Source organism: Heloderma suspectum, chromosome 3 (assembly GCF_057233095.1).
Source record: "Heloderma suspectum isolate Gila_16-S chromosome 3, 16-S_ref, whole genome shotgun sequence".
NCBI lineage: Eukaryota > Metazoa > Chordata > Lepidosauria > Squamata > Helodermatidae > Heloderma > Heloderma suspectum.
Genome location: NC_139460.1, coordinates 325,783,648 through 325,804,981, shown reverse-complemented (window position 1 = coordinate 325,804,981; position 21,334 = coordinate 325,783,648). Strand labels below are relative to the sequence as shown.

The following is a 21,334-nucleotide window of genomic DNA, read 5'->3' as shown; positions in this document are numbered from 1 at the left end:
GTTGGCGATTTGATCTCTAGTTCCTCTGCCTTTGGAAGGAGGTCACTAGAAGCTTATTGGTGTTTTGTAATATTTGTGATTATTTACAAATATACATGTTGCACATAGATAGAGCCAAACAGTTTCACACTCCAACAAATATCCAAATCCACTGCCCCATGTCACATCTCCTAAAAAGCAGCCAGCACCCGCAAAATGCTTCCATAGCTTACAAAGCATTTCCCTGTCTGTCTGTCTGTCTGTCTGTCTGATTCCCTGACTCAAAACTGCAGTTCCTATTGTTCCTTTTCACACAGAGACCTGGATTACATCATCCTTAGGTAGTGATGGGGGGAGGGAGGGAAGAAGAAGAAGAAGAAGAAGAAGAAGAAGAAGAAGAAGAAGAAGAAGAAGAAGGCTTTTAGCCCAAATATGGCCCCCAAGATGACTTACAATTGAAACATAAAACAATTTTGAAGCTTTAAATATTTTTTAAAACTTCAGAACAATTTATAAACTTTAAAACAGGGTATGTCTGTCTACCCCTTTCGGAAGACTTGAGGAACACCCAACTATTGAAAGCAATCAGCCTAATCTCCCTAACAAAAGATGTACCTTGCGTTTACATGGTCAAGCTAACCAGTATTATAGGAGCAAGAGAAAGAAGACCAAAGGACAATCATTTTATTGAAAGGTGGGGTTTATTATGTTTTGGAATAACAAAGTGCACAACACATTTCAACCATTTGCTTTATTAGGAATGTTATAAAACATAGCTTGTTTAAGTGAATAATTGCTTATGTTTATTTATTATTGAGAAGAATTTTAATTAAAAAATCTGTTAGGCATATAATTAAGTCATATCTATGTGATATTCCTATTTTTTCCTAATGTATTTATGTATTACTTATAAATGAATGAATCATTTTAAAAAGACGTACATTGCAACTTAGCCACCAACCATTAAGGAAATTCCAGCCGTCCTTCTGGCTCCATTAACTTTCTCTTATCTAAACCCCCAATAGTACAACAGAACACAGTTGGACGTTCTTCCAAGGAAACATGTGTACCATGGAGCTACGCATGACAGCATTGACAAATTGTATTTTTTTTACTAACTGCTGTTGTTTTGCTGGTCTGTCACTGCGATCATTTAATGGCATTATTTCTCGTTTGGATGACTGAAAATTTATTGAAATAACAAAGCAATCAAACACTGAGAGTAAAGGGAAGAAATCTGTCACCAGAGTTTTCTGACCAAGTATGGTTTACAGATGGCATGCCTTCAGAACAAGCAAATGGTTTCCCAAATGTTCAGCCTCTTTCACACAGAAGGTATTAGGATTTCTACAACAGGAACAAACCAAGAAACGTGGCTTTATTTCTGAAAATGCTTGCCTGAATTAGTATTAATATACTCCTCCCCCCAAGTTTTGACCTCTTCATAATGGCTGATTCCAAAATACAATAATTATGACAAGGACAAGGACAATGAGAAGAACCCGACATGTGCACATGTGATGCAGGAACATACAGGAATCCGAAGATGGCAGAGCCTTTGTTACTGCCGAGTTGTGAATGGGGATGCCTGTTTTATTATCTGCGTTGATAGTGCTCAAGGAAGACTTTGGGCTATGGGGTTTCCCATGATGAACTATATCTTGAGGCCAACCGTAATGGCCTTTGTGTATTCCCAACTGGCAAGCTTCACAGTAGCCACGCTTATGTGGGCCACTACTCCCATATATCACCTCAGAAAGTTCACTGTCATCAACGCGCTCTCTGTAGCAATACTTCCTTATGCTGAAGATCAAGTGCTTCAAGACATATGCAACGTCTTCTGCAGTGAACTGTGGCTCTTCGTGTTTGACTGAAAAGCACCTGTGGCAGTTTTGCCTGAAGAGCCTCATCTTCACGTATCCTTGCCCCTCAAGTCGCTCCCAATGCATGTGGAACAGGATAACAACTTGATGTGAGGACCAGCTGCGACAGCATTGTGAACAGATGAAACTAAGAGGCAGGGAAGGGGCAAATGAAGAGAAAAGACATCAGGGTTCAGTACTTCTATTGGGATTTTCCTGGAGAGGGTTTCTCATTTTTGTACTGTTCAAACACACTTTATGTTCGACAGTTCGTTCCCCAAACGGAGGATAACAGTCAGGGGATTCACAAGAGGGTATCGCAGAGTTCTGCTCTGCTCTACTTCCTAGAGCGGCAGCTGTCACTGTCTCTATGCTGGAATGAGGTTCCCTAGGAAGGGGATGAGCAGGCCCTGCTCTAGTGAAGAGCGCATGAATAGATCAGAGGTGGGTAAACATTCCTTGTGAAGTGTGAGTTCTACACCTCAACAATTTCCCCAGGTTAGCTGTGTTGGCCCTATTGCCGCAAAAACAGCAGATAGTCTTGTGGCACCTTAAAGCAGGAGTGCAGAATCTGTCCCGGGGACCAAATCCAGCCCTCTGGGGGTCCCATTCTGGCCCCCCGGGGTTCCCCAGGCCACACACCCCTCCACTGGTCCCACCGCCTTTCCCCAACCACTGACCATTTGGTGGTACTCTGGCCTTTCTACAGTTTTTTCCCATTCAAAAAGGTTCAAATGCCTCTTCCCCTAATGCTTCATTCCCAGCAGTAAGAGCTTTCAGCTAAAAGATGCTGACATCTTTTGCATTTTTGCCCCCCCCATTTTGCATTCAGCCCCGCCCACCACTGGGATGCAGCCCCCGAGTGCTTGTCCAAAATGGGATTTGGCCCTTGGGCTAAACAAAGGTTCTGCACCCCTGCCTTAAAGACTAAAAAATGTATTCTTCATCAGATACGTGTAGAGGGTTTCAGGTTTATATGCAAAACATGTTGAGGGGGGGATTGTAAACCAGTGGGAGAGCATTTCAGGCTCCCAGGCCACTCTTCTTATCAGTGACTTCAAAGTGGCCCCTGTGGGGCAAAGAAACATCAAAGGGCGATCAGAGCGAGAGACGGCTCAGTTAGAATTCATCAACAGATTCAATTCCATTGGCAGAAGCTTGAAATGGGATAAAGGTTTTTTTAATCACACTATATGTGTTAACTGGCTTACCTAGTGCCAGGATGTTTTACGTTATCAGCAGCAACTGCTCTGTGAGTGGCTGCTGTTAATGTGATTGTCACTGTCAGTACTATCTGCATTTCATTTTCTTCTGACCTCGCTGTTTACATTTCTCTCCCTCCCTCCTGCCCCCGCCCCCCCCCATACGTACTGAATATAAACCGAACCTCTATATCACTCCACGCATCTCATGAAGTGTGGCATAGTGCCAGAACGTTTATGCCAGAATAAATTCGATAGCCTTTAAATAGCAGCTTTGTTGACCCACCTGTCCAAGCCGAACAAAGGCAGCTTCTCCACAAGACATTTCCAAACTCAGCCTGAAACCTCCGTTCTGTAGCAACCACAACCAAGGCGGCCACAACAGTTTGGGGCCCAATACACAGGCTTCTGGCCCTCTCAGTTACATAATAATGTCCCTCGGAGGTTACTCAAAGAATAGAAACAGTACAAAATATAAACAAACAGGTGAAAATACTGTGCTTTTTCACAAGGATGTAGAGGGGGTTTGCTGTAATTTTCCTCCTTTCAACAAGATGTGTTTTTAAAAGACTGTAAAATTTAAAGGCAGTCTACATATGCTCAGAGGCATTTTGTCCTTAGATTGTTTTCTATAAAGCTGATTCCCTTCAGAGGGGAACGGTGCTATGCTCATGCTTAAAGGCATTGTGTCTTTGGGCATTTTTTAAATTCAAACAGACCCTGGTTCCCTCTGCAACCAATTCTGCACAGTATCAGGATTCTGCACATGCTCAGATTTGCCCTTGGCATTTTTAAATGTGTACCTCAAGCCTCTCTGCACATGCTCAGAAGTATTCAGCTCAAAGTGCCAACTTTTTAGAAATCAATAGGTAGCAATGCAACGTTCTAATCTCAACTCCCATATATTTAAGGCTACAGGTATGCTACAACACATTATGAATTACAAAATCATTAGCTATCAGGTAATATCCAATGTATTTATTACCTTGCATGGGCATGTTCCTGCACTGAATGCTTCCATCCAGGTTCCACATTACAGAAGTCAAGTTTCTGATCCATCTTTAGACGCCAGTAGTCTCTTGGTTTCACGTCTTTGATCTGCTCCTCAAAAACCTCTCTCCAGAAATCCATGTTCAGTTTCTTCATGTCTCTTTTGGGATGGATCTTGCTTAATAATAAAAACTGCTTCGTTTTTCAGAAGCCAATATCAGAATGCAGAGACTTATTGCCAGCAGCTGCTACCATATCAGGAAACCTTGTTCTCTGCCCTCCCTTACATAAGCAGCCCAGCCCAAAAGTCTGAGAAATGAAACTGAAAAGAAAGCTCCTCCAACTCATCCCAGTTCATAATTTGTCCTTGATATGGGATACATCAGCTAGAGAAGGACAATGATCGTTTGTGGGCATCCTCTGGGGGTCGCATAGGGGCATTTGGGGGCAGAGGGAGGCTGGAGATGGCTGTATAGACTGCCAATGTCACTCTGCAAATAAAAGTTGAGTTTTGTGCCAGTTGTTATGGAAGGCATAAACCAGGGATAAACAGAAGGCAGATCTAGGACTTTGCAGAAGATCAGCAAGGGTTTCTGGCCCCCAATGGTTTAACGATAGGTATAACAAAACACCTTTTTCCTTCCTTCCCTCACCCCCTTCCTAGGGGGTTGGACTTGATGGTCTTATAGGCCCCTTCCAACCCTACTATTCTATGATTCTATTATTCCTGTGTTAGATTGCTTGGTGTGGGGCGGGGACCAGAGAAGACTGGTGTATGAAAGCATTTATGTGCAAGTTCTGGCCCTGAAAACAAAAGCTTGGACTAAGAGGCATTCAGAAGCACCTTATTCCTCAGTTCTGTGCCTGCCTTCCTAAGCTTACTATTTTGCACTTAAAAGTGAAGGTAGTTGTGATGGTCAAAAGAAAATTTCCAAAATTTGTATCCCCACCATACCTTTATTAGGCCAACTCAAAGGCCACAAATAATTGTGCAAGCTTTCGAGTTCTCCAGCATTCTTCATCAGGCAAGATGGTAAACAAAGCAAGAAAGGGAAAGTGGCTGATGTTCTAGCCACGGAGGTCTGCATTTATTGCAGGGCTTCTTCACATGGAGCTTTTATCCCGCTATTGAGATTGGTTACTCATGGAAGTTTGTGGGCCCTTTAGATAACGTCGTCAAATTAATTTTTGTGAACTGCCCGGAAAGCTTCGGCTAGTGGGCGGTATAGAAATGAAATAAATACATACATACATACATACTCCAGAGCGTCTCCAGCACTAAATGGCCTTTATTCCATTTTCAAAAAGTTCGGAGATAATGAGCTATCAAATTACCCTGCTTGAGTTCCGCTTGAGTTCCCTCTGTGAAAAGAGGAAAAGCCACAATAAGAGGAGCTAGACCACAGCGCCATCTAGCAGCTGATTAATGAAACATATGGAAGACTCAGATAAGGGGGAGAAGGAGGGGGAAAGGGCGGGGGGAAAGGAAGCGCGTGTAAAGGGAGTCCGTTGTGATCCTGCATTTAAAACGGAAGCAGAAAGCTCCGCTTTAAATGCGGGATTTTAGGCTGGTGTAGAGATGCTCACAGTCATAAGATGTGTAGTGGGAGGAGGCTGCAGACATTCACGTCTGGTTCTGCCAGATATAGGGAAGGTTTCAGGTTGCACCTGGGGCCTTGCCAAGGGTTGCTGGGAAGAAGCAACAAACAAACAAATTGTTGGTTGTTTTTGAAAAACATTTTTGAAAATATAGGTTGATGACGCTCAAGGTTCTAGCAGGAAACAAAATAGATCCCGCAAGCCTCAAGTCTGCCCGGCCCTGGCTTAGAGGACAGACCAGTTAGGAAGCTAAACAGGAACGTTATTGTCTCTCTCTGACAAGAACAAGGCGGCAACAGGAAACTCCTGGCTCCAACCAGATACGGCTAGGGATAGGCCATTCGACAAGCAGGAGGGGCTAGGCGCCGAGCCTGTCAGTCTGCAATGGCGGAGGCAACACAATCTAGTCTCCAGGGGCCATAAATAGAAACTGGGAACTAGTTTCTAGTTCATGCAAGCAGAAGGTTCCGTGCTACAAAACCAGTGAGCCTGCTCCACGCGCTGCATGGCAAGACAAATATATAAAACAGACATGGATGCCCTCTATTGCATTTGTTCCTTGGTCCCATTTTGGTGCTGAGGGAAGCTGAGGCACAGGTTAAGAGACGAGCCCAAGATTGGTCAGTGAATGAAGAGCCAGAGTTTTTAACCAGAAATGACGGCTGGGTTTTATACACGAGGGGTTGTACATGCGTGCGCCCCATTCGAACGCTACACCTCCATGTGAAGGGCCAGCAGCATCGAAAGCAGGGGCAGGTGTGCCGGGGAAGCAGGGAGATGAAGCGGACTCTTTTTCCCTGCCGTACCTGGCAGAGCACTCACCAAAGTCTCCTCCAATCCATTGTCCCTGTAAATGCTGGAAGTCTGGGGTGCAGAGCCTTTCGAGCCCTAGGGGCCGCATCAGGTGCTTGCTGAGGTGATGGGGGCTGCAAATGTATGTGCACACACATGCCCGCACACACATGCATGCATGCATGCACATCACGTAGAACTCACACGCATGCACACCACTCACACCAGTAGCAACAAGCCGTGGTCTTGCAGCGACACCATCTGTTCCACGTCACAGCATCAGTGTGCTGAAGCCACCACTGCCTGCCCCAGCCGACTCGACCCAACCCAGTCACCAGGAAAGAGGGACAATTGCTCTAGAAACTGGCATCCTAGGCAGCAAGCAGGAGCCTTTGAGCACTGCTTCTCAGGACAGCCCAGGGGTGCTTCCTGGGGAGCTCCAGGGACACTCTAGGAAAAAGGCATCTTTGGCAGAAGCCATACAGCCTGTTCCTAGAGCATCTTTTGCTCCCCCACCCCTCCTTCTTTTCAGCAGTGGCAGGTGCCAGCAGTCCGGGGGCTGCCAGACAGGTGTAGTATTTGTTATACTGAAATCGTGGGGGGGAAATAAAGACATGGGGTTAGGTCTAGATTTAGTCAGGCAACTGGGCATGTACATGGTTCCAGATGCCCGTTTCATTTTTACTTTAAATATATATTATCCGTGTTGCTTATTCCCAGGTAGATATGTTTAGCACCAGGGCAGCAGCAGCAAGAAAAAAAAACCCTCCATTTTGTTCCTGTAGCCATGATGCTGTGATTTAAGTGAGTTTAAACTAGGGGTGTGCAAGCTTCGGATTTGGATTCCCAAAGCACGGTGGCCATTTTGTGACATCTGCCATCTTGTGCAACCCCTAACACTACAGCACCCTCAACTGGTCAGTGTTGATAGTGCAGTCAAAGATTACATCTCTCGTCAGGAGTCATCCTTTCAAACAGGAAACAAATGCTCAGTCCCCACAGTCATCACTTTGAATCCCACTGCCCCAGATACACCGCACTTTATGAAAATGACCCCCAGGCTATACCCCTTTTCACTGCAAAAGATAGGCAAGATTCTGCTCCAGGAAATGACACCCCCCCCCCCGCAGATTGTCATGGCCTAGTCTCAATGCAAAAGCACATGGCTTAGTCCTTGTTGTCATCATGACAGCGCCAAAAGATGACTCCTTCCCCCTCCCTTTCCCCCTTCCTCACCCCCTCCAAAAGGGGGAGGAGGGGAGGAAAAGGGGAGGAGGGCGAGGGGGTGGGGAAGAAAGAGTTGGGCTTCAGCCCTAACAGAAATGGCCACCATGCTTCAGAAATCCAAATCCGAAGCTTACACACCCCTAGGTTAAAATGCAAAACTGCACGTGCGTGATCATATTATATTATATTATTTATTTATCTATCTATCTGTTTATTTATTTATTTTAATCAGGGATGGCAAACAGTTTTGTGTTCGCTGGTTGTTGTTTTTTGCTCTAAAGTAACAGGAGCGTAGAAGCAGTTGTAAAGCATGGAATGGGAGAATTGTTAGTTATGTGTTTCTCAACTGAAGTAACAGACACGGCCAACTAAAGGGGCACCTGGTACAACCTTTAAGTCCAGGGTCTAAAATTACCTAGCTGTGCTACTGTTCACGCACACAGCAGCTTTTGGATCTGCAGCTTTCTGATTCTCTTGTCAAGAACAGGGATGGGTCACCTAGCTTGGAGACTGCTTTGTCCGCCTCTTTCCTCCAGCTGGTTCTCTGCCAATACGTTTCTATTTGTTGTTCCACCCCTCTACACCCTGGGTGTGGGGGAATGAATTCGGTAGAAGAGAAATGTAGCCACAAGGCTATTTTAAATACAGCATTTCCTCGTTTTCACAGCTACTTTGCTTCTCCTCCATGTCTCGCTTAAATTGTGGAGAGGGGGGCTTGGCTATCTACGTGAAGACGAGGGAAGCTGGGGGCTTCCCTGCCCATTCAAAAAAACAGCAGTGCAGACCGTCTGCTCTGCACCCAAACCCCCCACAGAAAAGGAGGCCTTTTCTAGGACAGGCTATTTGACGATCCAGAATTATGGGACTTGCAGTCTACTGAGGTGGTGCTACTGTATAGGATTAATGCAGCCTTTCCCAACCCAGGGCCCTACAGATGTTTTGGACTACAACTCCCAGCATTCTGACCATTGGCCACACTGTCTGGGCCTGGTGGGAGTTGAATCCACAACATCCAGAGGGCATCAGGTTGGGGAAAGCTGGTTTAATGAATGCATGAAAGGTGCGAAGAGGAAAAATGGCACTGTTGCATGACTGCCATAAGTGCCCCAACTCCTTTGCGCATTCATCTCAAGAGAGATAATGAGGCCAGTTTGGAAAAGCGCTTTCCCATCCTTCTGTTAGACAAAATAAGGTTATGCTGCAGGAACACCTCAGTTTGTGGCCAGCTCACTGTTTCTATACGCCAGGGCTGCAAACTGTGCACCACCCCATAAGTCCTGTCTGGCGGCCTCCAGACCCCCAGCATCTGCTGCTGCCCAAAAGATGGGAGAAAATAAAAAAAAAAAGGCTCTAGGATTGATTCATGCCACAGAGCAGGAGCTTCATGCCAGAGTGTCCCAGGGTTAAAGCTTCCTGCCTGCTTCCTGGGACGCTCTAGGAATGAGCATCCCAGGAAGCACGTAGTCCCAGGAAGCGCATAGTTAAGCTATGCACACAGCACATAGTTAAACTATGGAATTCACCACCACAAGATGTAGCCACCAACTTGGATGGCTTTAAAAGGGGGTTAGACAAACTCCTGGAGGAGAAGGCTATCAGTGGCTACTAGTCCTGATGGCTATGTGCTACCTCCAGTACCAGAGGCAGTGAGCATATGTACACCAGTTGCTGGGGAACATGGGTGGGAGGGTGCTGTTGCGCTCATGCCCTGCTTGTGGGTTCCTGGTCAACAGCTGGTTGGCCACTGTGGGAACAGAATGCTGGATTTGATGGACCCTGGGTCTGATCCAGCAGGGCTCTTCTGATGTACTTATGGGGTACCTGCTCAGGAACCATAGCGACCCTTCCTAGAGCAATGTTTCCTCTTTCTTTCGCTGATCGTGTTGGGGTGGCTGGGACAGGGAGGGGGCTTCAGGACCTCGATGCTGCTCCTGCAAGACCAAGAGCTGTTGTTGCTGGCCTGCACACGTGCATGCATGCGAGAAGCGAGTGTATGAGAAGCGGGGGGGAAGTTGTATGTGCATGCGCATGTATATGTGGACTCCATCACCTCAGCAGACACCTGGTACAGCCCTCAGGACCAAAAAGGTTGTGCACTCCTCCTACTGACTGTTCCTATAAACCAAGGCCGCAGAACCTCTTTCAGCCTGAAAGCCGAATTCCATTTTGGAGAAGCTGTTGGGGGCCGCATTCCAGTGGTGGGCAGGGCTGAAGGCAGAGGGGTGGGGCCAAAGGCAAAAGGGGTGGGGCCAAAGATACAAAAAAACACCAGCGTCTTGTAGCTTAAAGCTCTTCCTGCCAGTAGCGAAGCCTTAGGAGAGGCACTGCAGGCTTCTCGAAGGGGGGGGGGGTTGCGCAAAAGCAAGGAAACAATTGAGGGGAAGGGAGCAGGGCCTTCTGGGGAGCCCCAGGCTGGGGCTGAGGTGCTGCACCCCCACCATAAACAATTGAGAGTGCAATCCTAAACACCTTTACGTGGGAGTAAGTCCCACTGAACTCAATGGGGCTTGCTCCAGAGCAGATGTGTACAGGATTGCACACGACATGGGCCCGTGTTCTAACTGCATGTGAAAAGCACAAACCCCTTCGCTTAAAATATGTTTGTGGGGTAGGGAAGGTTGCCTGTTTGACTGGCCTTTAAAATTTAGCTATAAACGCACTAAGGTATTTGAGAAGTACCCTCAACAAATACAATAAAAATACTGGCAAGAGACCAGGGTATTATTTATTCATTTCTTTACTGCCCAATAGCAGAAGCTATCGTACCTTTTTACAAATTATGTATCTTTTACATATCATATCCAAGAGTATTTTTTATTATTTATTTGAAGTATTTTTATTCCACTCCTCGGCCAAATAGGCTCCCAGAGCTGTTGACATGCAATTAATAAAGCAAGACAGTCCCTGCCCACAGGTTTACAATCTAAAAAGACGCAGCGCACAAGGAGAAAGGAACGGGGAGGGAAGAGGAGTGGAAATTCATTCTTCCTGCAGGGCTGGGGTCATGGCCCTGCTCTCCCTCTCATCTCCCTCCATAGAGCCTGCTCGCATGGCTGCGGGTGGTGAGGGAAGAGGAGGCATTTCAAAAATAGGTAACAATTAAACTCTAAAGCACGCACACGCACCACTTTTAAGAAACAGTTTTAAAAATCAGGTTACAAATAATAACCTGGCACCTCAAATTATTTCAAATGTATGAGGCTTCCTTGGACTGAGCCTGTCCGTTGAGCCCAGTATCACACACCTAAGCAGCAGTGGCTCTCCAAGGTCCCACATGAGATCCCTTCCCAGCTCTGCTAGCTGAGGTTCCCTTCTGGAATGGCGGCACTGGGGTTTGAACATGGAACCTTTTGCATGCACTGCACATGCTGTACCACTAAGCTACCACCTCTCCCATTTTAGCATTGACTACATCAAGGAGTGGGGCTTTAACCCTTGCTACGAATCTTGTTCCCTCACAGCGAGATCTAAAATAATGTCCCCAGGGAAGAGATGAAAGTTAAGCTACTTAACCGCTGCCCCAAAAACCGGAGTGGAGGGAATAGATCTGGAGACTTTCAATCAGGGCCTGCTATTTTCTTGTTAATTGTTTTTCATCGTTTGAAACTGGTTTGCACTTTGGTATGTTCAAGGTTTTACATTATGTTTTATCGTGTTGTGTTTTAGGATTCTAATTTTTGTGAACTGCAACTAGCTTTTGGCTAGTGGATGGCATAGAAATGATTATGATAATCATAATTCCAGAAAATCCTATAACCATGTCAGTTCCAGTCCAGATATATTAGTGGCTGCTGGAGTGGGCCTGTGAGGCTAAGTGGGACGGCTCTGCTGCAACTCTGACTCTCTGCATCACGTTCTCTACAGAGAGGAAGGCTACCAACCAAGTTTCATTCATGTTTAGGGCTTGACTAATCAGCACTATTGGGGTTAAGAAGGGATTTTCCTCCATGGCAGCTGAGCTAGAAACATACACCAGCCAGAGGAACATCATCTTACGAAGACAGATCGTTTCCACCAAATGATGCCTGAATTACATAGCAAGGTAGTGAAGGGGGATCCGTCTGGTGAGTGTCAAGATGTAATCCCGCCATTGCCCAGAACTGCCCAGAACTAGGCCAAGAGCCCATTCCTCTTTCTGTGTAGGATTTATCTATTTGTTTATTAATTTTATTTATGAGATGCCTCTCAAATAAGTGCCCTAGGCATTGTGTAAAAAAATTAAAAATACAGTACAACACAACCTAGAATGTAGAAACAATCAACAATATAAAATCCATAACAGTATAAAGAGCAACCTTATGCCCACAGAAACGTCTTCAGCTTACACTGTGGTGAAAGAAAAAGCCATGTTTTCCTTTTACTTCCCATGGATGGAGGCAAATAGGAAGAAAATAATCATGGCCATCCCAGCAAGAAAACAAATCAAGATCTTCCAGCAGCTCCACATGCTTCTCTCCCACTCCATTCGTCGAACAGAGGAAGCGGGTCTCACAAAGCTTCCCTCCCACTGACCAGACTGCCCCAGGGAAGTGGGAGTGGATCGCACAAGGCACACCCCATGTTCACATGCCTCACAGTTGTCCATATCATGTGGGCCTTCCAAAACACCCTCAGCAACAGGATGGCACAAAGGACGGGATCTGTTGCCTTCTCCATAGCATTTTTCAAGGATCTTCTGCACCAAATTGTGGAGGACGCACTGAACCGTCTCATCACTGAATGTAGGTTCCACATACTTGTTACTGTCACAGTTGCAACATCTCTGTCTGAACACTCGCATCTTCACCTGCCCCAAGGCCTGTCCCAATATGTTCTGGAGAAGGTGCATGTGGAAGATGACAGTCACCTGTGCTGACTTCCAGGAATGGGAACAATTTGAACACTTGAACCTGACGGGAGAAAGGCGGGTGGTTTACTCACAGGCAGCACTGATCGCTGAGAACTCAAAACGGTTGAAGGCAGCGCTCGAGACACCCTGGCCCCAGACCATTTAGGATAAGAACGGGGAGCCTTTTGCAGCCCCAGGAACAAATTGTTTCTAGGCAAACACCCCACTACTGGCATGCAGCCAGATCCCGTTCTCTCTCTCTCTCTCTCTCTCTCTCTCTCTCTCACACACACACACACACACACACCCCCCACTGCAACAGGCTTTTGGCATTTTTAGATTGTAGGGCTTTGAAGGTCAAGGCCAGCATTTTGAACTGAGGCTGGAAACAAGTTACTGGAAGCCAGTAAAACTGATGGAATCTGTTACCCAGATCTTACAAGTGACACCCCCCAGGTAATACTTTTGCTGCTGCATTCTGGGCCAGGTGCCGTTTCCAAACATTTGTCAAAGCAGCCCCACAGATGGTGCGTAACAGTAGGCTAATGAGAAAGTTTCCACCACACAGATTACAGTGGTCAGATCCTTTTATCCAGTATTGGGCGGGGAAGCCGAACTGGCCCCAGGGGTACGGATTGCTACCCAGGATCAATCCAGAGGGCCAGATAATGTCAGAGGGCGGGACCCCCAGAGCCCCACCCAGGCCCATTTTCCCTTTCTCCATGCAGAGAGCAGCATGAAGAAAGCCACTCAGCTGCCATCTGAAGAATCAGCTTTACCTTCCCAGTGGGAATGGCAGGTGGCAAGTAAAGGACTCCGCTGGCGCCTGAGGGGAGCTGCTCAAAGTGCCAACTTCACCCACACCTACCAACCCATTCGGGAGAGTGAATGGCTGGGGAAGGGACTTGACCGGCGCTTAGTGGAGCTGCACCTCCAAGCGCAGCCGAGCGCACAGCCGCTTTGCCTGCCGCTTGTTGTAATGATCAGGATGGCCAGCGGTGGGTGAAAGGACAGATAACACAGCTGGGAAGCAGTGTGACATGCCCAGCTTCAAGGGGCGCCATGAGGAGGAGCGGATAGATAATGATTGGAATTAATGGTGTTATCAATGATGCCGCAAGACTTTTCAAAGTGTTGTGCCTGGGGTGGACTCGGGGAGCAACATTTGGAGCTTTTCTGCGGGAGGCTGTTCATCCATTTTATCTGCTTTTGGTTTTGTGGCAGAACTGATATCCGAGCTCTACACAAAGAGCTTTTCCTTTCCTGCTTTTCCAATACATAACCTCTAGATGGCACCATGCTATAGCAGGATAATACAATTACACCATTAGGAAAAAATGTTTTATGTCACTTTCCGAAATAATTCTCCATTTTCCCTTCTCTAAAAAGAACTGCAGAAGTTCTCTTTAAGAACAGAAGCAAAACTGGAGGGTCACAACATCATCTAAAGAGCCTGTAAACAACCATGAGTAAGGAATGACAAGCACACAACAAATGGCTCATGTAGAAAAGCTCTTGGAATCTACTTCAGGGAGCAAAATGTCTTGGGGGCAGCACTGGATAACATTGCTTTGGGGGCGGGGGAGGAGTCTGGCCTCAGTAAGTTAGAAATACAGTATCACTACAGCCAGAGCCCCAGACACATACACACACAGAATTTACTCTGAGTGTTGTAGAATACACAATTACAAACATTCATATCCATACACTGAGTAACAATGCACAACTGAGAATGTGTAACTATGGAGTACCTATGATAAACTTCCATTTCAACTACCCAAAGTCTTTTTTACATCTATATGTGGTAAGATTCTAAACCCCTGGAGGAAACATTTTGTTGTTGCACTTTAAATGCATCATTGCCACACCCAGACCTTCTTGTTCATTCAGAGGTAATAATCCTTCCAAGCATCAAAGTCTTCTCAAAACATACAAATGTTCACTATATATTTCTCTCAATTACAAACATAACTATTTAGAAATCATACAACTCTTACCAACCAAAGGCCAAGCAAACCTTTTTCATGACCAGACTATCTGTAGTTCAGCTTCTTCACAAACCCGGGACAGAATGAATGCAACTTCAAGCTGTGCCTGATTTATCCCACCTGCAGGTATCTCATTGCTGAAGAGCAATCTTGTTTCTTAAAGAGCCAGTCATTTACTACTGTCAAGAGTGCTCTGGGTCTTCAGCCCAGCTCCTCAGACAAAAGGGGTTACCCGTCTTGCTATCTGCATACAGATTGGTGATCATATCTGGAGCTTCAGAAGTGAAACTCAAGAATCTGACCCACAGGCGAATGGTGCTGCTATGTGGATTCTTTGTGACCACCATGGCTACAGACATTTCCATGCCTTGATCCTCTACTATATCTTCTCACCTGGCAAAAAGATGTTTCTGGATGTACTGCCGCCATCCTTGTTGTAACTGTCTGATTTCCAGCTCTTCTGTCAAATTCCACTTGTCCCATGGTTTGTAGGGTTCCATCTTCTTAATAAACTCTGTCCTCCAGTTCAGCATATCATCAAGTTCCCCTTTCAAACATGTACAGCAACAGCCAGAGTAACTTTCTTTACAAGAGAAGGAATGGATCGCCCAAGCCTGGAAACTGCTCTGTTTATTTCTTCCTTCCGATTGTTTCTTTGCCCGAGTCTGTTTGATTTGCTGCTCTTCCATTCCAAACAAACACTGGGCGTGGAGGAACTATGCTTGGTGAAAAATGAAAGTGAAATAGGCTGATGCATCCTGTTTAAAATACAGCACTTCCTGCTCTTCACGATCACGCTCATCAGTTCCACGTTCATGCTTGAATTTTGGTGGCTTTCCTGCTGGTGTGATAATACGGAGACAAGGACGGCTCCAGCAGATGAAGCTGTTGCTTCCTCAAATCTGTGTGAAATACTATGCTTGATATAAAAAGGGATGGGTGATATATACTGAAGGTCAATGACCGGCAACTAAGAGATGTTACTCTTATCGGATGCGGACAGGCTGAATAGAGTTTCAGTTAAAAGGGCTGTGCCAACAAAATGTGGAAGGAACCAGAAGAAAAGAGGATGTGCATTGCACATGGGACATTCTGGAAGGGGTAAGGATGGAACAGTAGCCCCAGATGACTTGTGATTCCAGTAAAGAGCAATTGAGAAATGAATATTTCAATCCATATTTCGTGTGTGTGTGTGTGTGTGAAAGATAGACTAACAACAGTGTATTCAAAAATATATATTTAAGCTAAACAGTTCAGCTCCCGCCCTCATCAGTAGCTGTTAAATGGGTATCAGGAGTGGCAGTTTGGAATGCCTGGAGATGAAAGTTCCTTAGGAGAAAAAACAGAGATATGAGTGGTATAATGCTTATGAATAGTCCTCCAGATTAAGGCTGTTTGGACTAAGAGTTCTGAGTCTACAGATCCAGAAATGTTCCTTTTCGTCAAGTACGTCTGTGTCTTTTGTTTGTTCTGTTGGAAGCAACTGTAAATTGGAAGCTGAAACATTTAGCTTAAAATATATTAAAAAAAAAAATCATGGCATCTGGCCCCATCACTTCCTGGCATATAGAAGGGGAAGAAATGGAAGCAGTGACAGATTTTACTTTCTTGGGCTCCAAGATCACCGCAGACGGTGACTGTAGCCATGAAATTAAAAGACGCTTGCTCCTTGGGAGGAAAGCTATGGCAAACCTAGACAGCATAGTAAGAAGCAGAGACATCACCTTGCCGACAAAGGTCCGTCTAATCAAAGCTACTGTTTTCCCAGTAGTAATGTCTGGCTGTGAGAGCTGGACTATAAGGAAGGCTGAGCGCCAAAGAATGGATGCTTTCGAACTGTGGTGCTGGAGAAGGCTCTTACGAGTCCCCTGGACTGCAAGGAGGTCAAATCAGTCAATCCTAAAGGAAATCAACCCTGACTGCTCACTGGAAGGACAGATACTGAAGCTGAAGCTCAAATATTTTGGCCACCTAATGCGAAGAGAAAAGTCCCTGGAAAAGACCCTGATGCTGGGAAAGATTGAAGGCAAAAGGAGAAGGGGACGGCAGAGGATGAGATGGCTAGATAGCAACACCAATGCAATGAATATGAACTTGAGCGCACTCCAGGAGAGAGCGCAGGACAGGAAGACCTGGCGTGCTATGGTCCATGGGGTCACGAAGAGTTGGACACGACTCAGCGACTGAACAACAACAAATATTTTTTGAATACTCTGTTGTTAGTCTTTCTATCTTTCTTATCCATTTTACCTTCACACTCCACAGTGGATTCGGAGCCTCCTTGTTGCTTTGCTGCTGTGCTGTTTTACATCAACGAGTGTGTGTGTGTGTGTGTGTGTGTGTGTGTGTATTCATGGCCAGGCCATGCTGACTGGGAATATAGGAGTAGCAGCCTAACACACCTGGCTGAGGACAGCTGGAATATGACAACGTTGTCCCATATCATAGGGGGGCATCAGCTTTTCACACAGATACTGACAAAGACACTTATGCATGTGTCTAGGGCCAGCCCTACTATTAGGCAAAATGAGGTGGTTGCTTCAGGCAGCAAATGCTGGGAGGCAGCAGCAAGGTATTGAAGGAGAAAACTGTGTGCCATGTGGCCTGCTCTACGCCCCTAAGTTAGCCTGCTGCATTCTGATGTGGTGGAGAACGTTATCCTGCCATCAGTGTTAAAGAAAAAATCAGTGGCCAGTCCAGTTGGCTTTTGAATGGGGCATGGGAAGGGGCACCACCTTGTTCTTCACCTCAGGCAGCAAAATGTCTTGGACCAGTTCCGCGTGTGTCACGTATCTTAGGTACCATGTAACTTTTACAGCATTTATTAATGGAATAGTAGTACATTAGAATGATGCCATTAGTCGTTCGTTAGGGCATTGCTACACAAAGAGACGAGGGGCATAAAAGCTAGGAGAGACAAAAAGGGAAGTTAAGTGGGAACAGTCCAACACCTTTACCTTCAGTTGTGTTGATTTAAGACAAGGTGAGACTCAGGCTTCAAAAAGGCCTCTTCGGTCAGTAGCTTCCATGATCTGCCTATTCCAGGGCTGCAGAACCTCAGACCTGGGGGTCAAATCCAGCTCTTCAGGGATCCCAATCCACTCTTCTGGGGTTCCCCAAACCCCAGATTAATGAAGCACAGCACAAAAAAGAATTAGGACTTGTGTGAGCCTTGCATTGGCCACTGGAGGGTGTCTTGCATCATCTTGGCAAGTCGAACATACAACATAGACAACAGGGTCCCCCCTAAGGACAGGGGAGAAATTTGTTCAGTGCACATTTCACTGTGAACTTACCTAGTTTCACACCTTTAAATGACTACATGGACTGAAACTCCAGTCTCCTTCAAAATGTTCACTTCTACAAATTTTGCAACGGAGTTCTCCCATCAAAAAATGCATTCAGAATTGTGCATATTAGAGGAAATAAAGTTCAAAATGCATTACATTAGGAAAATTGCTTGCAAAAACTGTGTGTATTGGAAATACATGTATACAAAAATGCATGTGTTAGGAGAAATGTGCACAAACATGTTTACACATTTTCATGTGTGTGTTTTGTTTTTTTAAATTCTCCGTGTTTGGACTTAAACACTTAAGTCCAGCGTTTGGATTTAAACATGGACTTACGTCTGTCAAATGGCTTTAAATTGGGAAAATGAGAAACTGGGAGAAATGGAAATGGAGGGATCTGTCCATTCCTAGGACTTCCTGAAATATTTCAGCAACACCCAGTTTGTCCCGCAGAGACCTCTCCACCATCCTCACTGGGGCCAAGAGCCAGTCACTGCCCCAAACCAGGCTCCATTGGCAGCCATACCACCCAGCTGCTCAAGACACATTACTTCCTTGGCAAACACACTTTCTTAAAGACATTCATGACAATACAGGAGTTGAGGCATTTTTAGGAGAAAACTGGAGGGCGGGATCTTCTGGTGGGTGGGATCTTTTTCCTGGTCTTCCCCCATAAGCCCTCCCACAAGTCTTTTTCCCCCTCTCAGCTATGCTTCTTTCTGCTCTATTAGCCGACAGTGGAAAAAAGAGGAGGAAATTAGTAGGAGGGAGGGGTTATGGGGAGAATCAGGAGGCAGGGGAAAGGTTAAACGCCACCCTCCCGCCTGGCAATTCTGTCCTGCAGATATCATTGTCCACCCATTCGCCTGTCCGCCCCCACCCCCCTCCGCTGCCACACGAGCGCTACGTGGCCAACCCAGGGTTTGAGATCTGTACGTGAGGTGCACAGCACAGAATTCTCAGTCCTTTAAGACAAGGGTGGGTGGGTAGGCAGGCTGTGCAGACCAGTGGCCAGTTTCTGGTGGGCCACCAATTGTCTGCTGTTTGCTGAAGTGTTTTTGAACCAGGCAGACCCAAGTCTCACCCAGCACGATACTTATGCAGCGGGCAGGGAGTGCAGCTCCATGCTTTGCATATGGAAAGACTCCAGATCAGTCCTTGGTATCTCCATGGAGAGGGCTCAGGTAGCAGGTAACGGGGGAAGACCAGTGCTTCCTGCCCCCCTACTGCTCTAGGAAGGCAAATAGACTGACCTGGTGTACAAAAGCTTCCTAAGCTCACAAGACCACATATAATACAGATTAATTATGCCTTAACCATTCAACAAGACTGCATATTCAAGGTCTCCTAAAAGTTCAGCGTAACTGTTTGGGGCTCGTGCATATGCGTCCTTGCTTTGCAAACTGAAAACACATCGGCTGACCTCAGAAATCGCAGCGTGTATGCTGCACGCACACACGTAGACCACGCCAGTATGGACAACGCAGCCCTGCGTAACAGCACCCCGGCAAACATTTTGCCCCTCCACAGGAAATTTGGCCCGTTTCCTGTGGTCTAACAGAACAAACCACTTCCGACCGCCGAGACCTCAGCTGTGTCCCAGCAGTTGCAGCGAGGCCTAGACACTGTGCTGGTTATGGGAGCCAGGTGTTTTGTCTGCCCACACAGCCCTCTGGGCTTGAGGTTTGTGTACATGAGGCAGGGAGCTCATGGTTTTGAGATGCAGCACGAGACATTTTCAAGTCAGCATTTTCTACTGCAGCAGCAGCTCTAGCTCTGCCGGCGCCTCGGGTTCGGCCGCACGCTGCAGGGTTGTGAAAGCAGGCCTTTGGGCCAAAGGAAAGAGTTTTAAATGGGGGGGGGATGGGTGTGCGTGCAACTTGAATTCTGTACTATGAAAAGCAGGATTCGGTATGCTCAAAACAAACATACGTATTCCTTACATTGTCCATTACATTTGCAAATGCGTATTTTACATGCTTTCTTCCATTTCTGCAAGCACAGAAAGGGGCAAGGCCTTGAAGCAGCTTTCCCTGCCTTGGTGCCCTCCAGATGTTTAGGACAATAGCTACCAGGATTCCTAACCACTGACCATGAGGAGACAGGTTGGAAGTGGAGGAGTCAAGGAAGGATTTTCTTCTCCCTTCCCTGTCTCACAGCAGAGTACTGTGCCCCAGTGTGGCTTAATAGTCCGTACACGAGAAAGATCGATACACAACTGCATGAGTCAATGCGCATCATTAGTGGGATGATACAACCTCCTCCCACACACTGGCTGCCTGTTTTGAGCCACATACCACCTCCAGATGGAAGACGAAAGAGTGCCCTTCTTCAAGAATACCGGAAGATGATGACAATCTCCAGCTACCAATATTAAATGACGTAACCTACTTGGAGCAAAACAGGCTAAGATCGAGACATCCAGCCATTTCTACCACTAAAGCTCTTCTAGAAGATGATTTTAATATCCACAACACGTGGAAACAACACTGGCTAGGAAACTGTCCTCCACAATGCCGAAGCTTGCCCTGCATCTTGGAAAAACCACCTGGATTTGACCAGCCCCGTGCGATATGAACCGAATTCACACGGGTCATGGTAGATGTGCAGATGCCCTTTATAAATGGGGCAAAAATTACATCATCAAATTGTGATTGTGGGGCTGAAAAACAAACTACCCAACACATAGTGACGGATTGTCAAAACCAAGCCTACAACGGAGACTTTGCTGATTTCATGGCTGTGACAACTGAAGCAAAAAACTATATCTGTAACCTAGACATACCTTTGTGCTCTTCCTGTCTATATTTTATATTTCATATTTATTATGCTATATGTTTTTATTGTAACGCGATGTGAATGTGCAATACGATAAATAAATAAATCTCTCAACCCCCCTCCTCCCCCCTCACCCACTCCTGTTCTGGAGTTGGGTATAGATGTCTCACATCCAACTCAAGAACTGGCCACAGAAGAGCAAGGTAAGGTGCTGCACCTAGGGCAGACGGCCTCCCTCATCCCCAGCGTCTGGCCTTGCGTGAGATTGCTGGCTCATGGCAAAGAGAGAGAGAATGGTAGGAACTGGCTATGATAGATTCATTATTATGGCTTCCCCGCCACAAATGTTCATGGTGTGCAACCTGATCGCACGCTTTCCCACACACTGGTGAGATTTTGACTACCACCATGTGTTTTAACAGGTTGAAGTTCACACCTAAGGCGTTTGTCGCACCGGTGATGCTACAGCGTGGACTCCGGACCGCAGAAGCAACAGGTCTCCAGCCCTCAAAACATGCACCGACAGCGGGGTGGAAAAAACAAAGCAGCAGATATTGCAGCTTCTGGGGAAGCGTGAAAGAAACATACCCTGCTGAGCGCGGCCTTGGCACCCCCAGCTTCTTGAACCATGGGAAGGGAGTCATCGCAGACACCTCCTTCTTCATGAACTCAAGAACAAAGTGCCAGTTTTCACACATGCAAAAATTACACCTTTTTTTAAACGACAGAAAGTGACACACAAGGACCACTCCAGCAAGTTAGCAGACACCAAAGGTCCCACAGGGAAGTCTGTCAG

At 46.3% G+C, this 21,334-nt stretch overlaps 2 protein-coding genes across 4 annotated transcripts; both read right to left on the bottom strand.

Moving 5' to 3' along the window:
* Positions 1 to 715: 715 nt before the first annotated feature.
* On the bottom strand, positions 716 to 4,308 carry LOC146351776 (receptor-transporting protein 2-like). The gene is made up of 2 exons (XM_084847789.1): positions 4,029 to 4,308; positions 716 to 1,989 (listed from the first exon to the last, which is right to left on the bottom strand). The coding sequence occupies exons 1-2, from the start codon at positions 4,187 to 4,189 to the stop codon at positions 1,422 to 1,424; spliced, it is 729 nt and encodes a 242-aa protein (XP_084703915.1). The 5' UTR covers positions 4,190 to 4,308; the 3' UTR covers positions 716 to 1,421.
* A 665-nt stretch (positions 4,309 to 4,973) lies between these two features.
* Positions 4,974 to 15,365, bottom strand: LOC146351775 (receptor-transporting protein 3-like). Of its 3 annotated transcripts, none has more exons than XM_084847785.1 (3): positions 14,861 to 15,365; positions 11,977 to 12,540; positions 4,974 to 5,395 (listed from the first exon to the last, which is right to left on the bottom strand). In XM_084847785.1, exons 1-2 carry the CDS (start codon positions 15,154 to 15,156, stop codon positions 12,009 to 12,011), a joined length of 828 nt encoding a protein of 275 aa, XP_084703911.1. In that variant the 5' UTR covers positions 15,157 to 15,365; the 3' UTR covers positions 4,974 to 5,395; positions 11,977 to 12,008. The 3 variants fall into 3 exon arrangements, with proteins under 3 accessions (XP_084703911.1, XP_084703913.1, XP_084703912.1); XM_084847787.1 differs by having other exon boundaries at positions 5,289 to 5,395; positions 12,388 to 12,540; positions 14,861 to 15,232; XM_084847786.1 differs by lacking the exon at positions 4,974 to 5,395 and adding an exon at positions 5,637 to 5,722.
* Between the last annotated feature and the right edge of the window lie 5,969 nt (positions 15,366 to 21,334).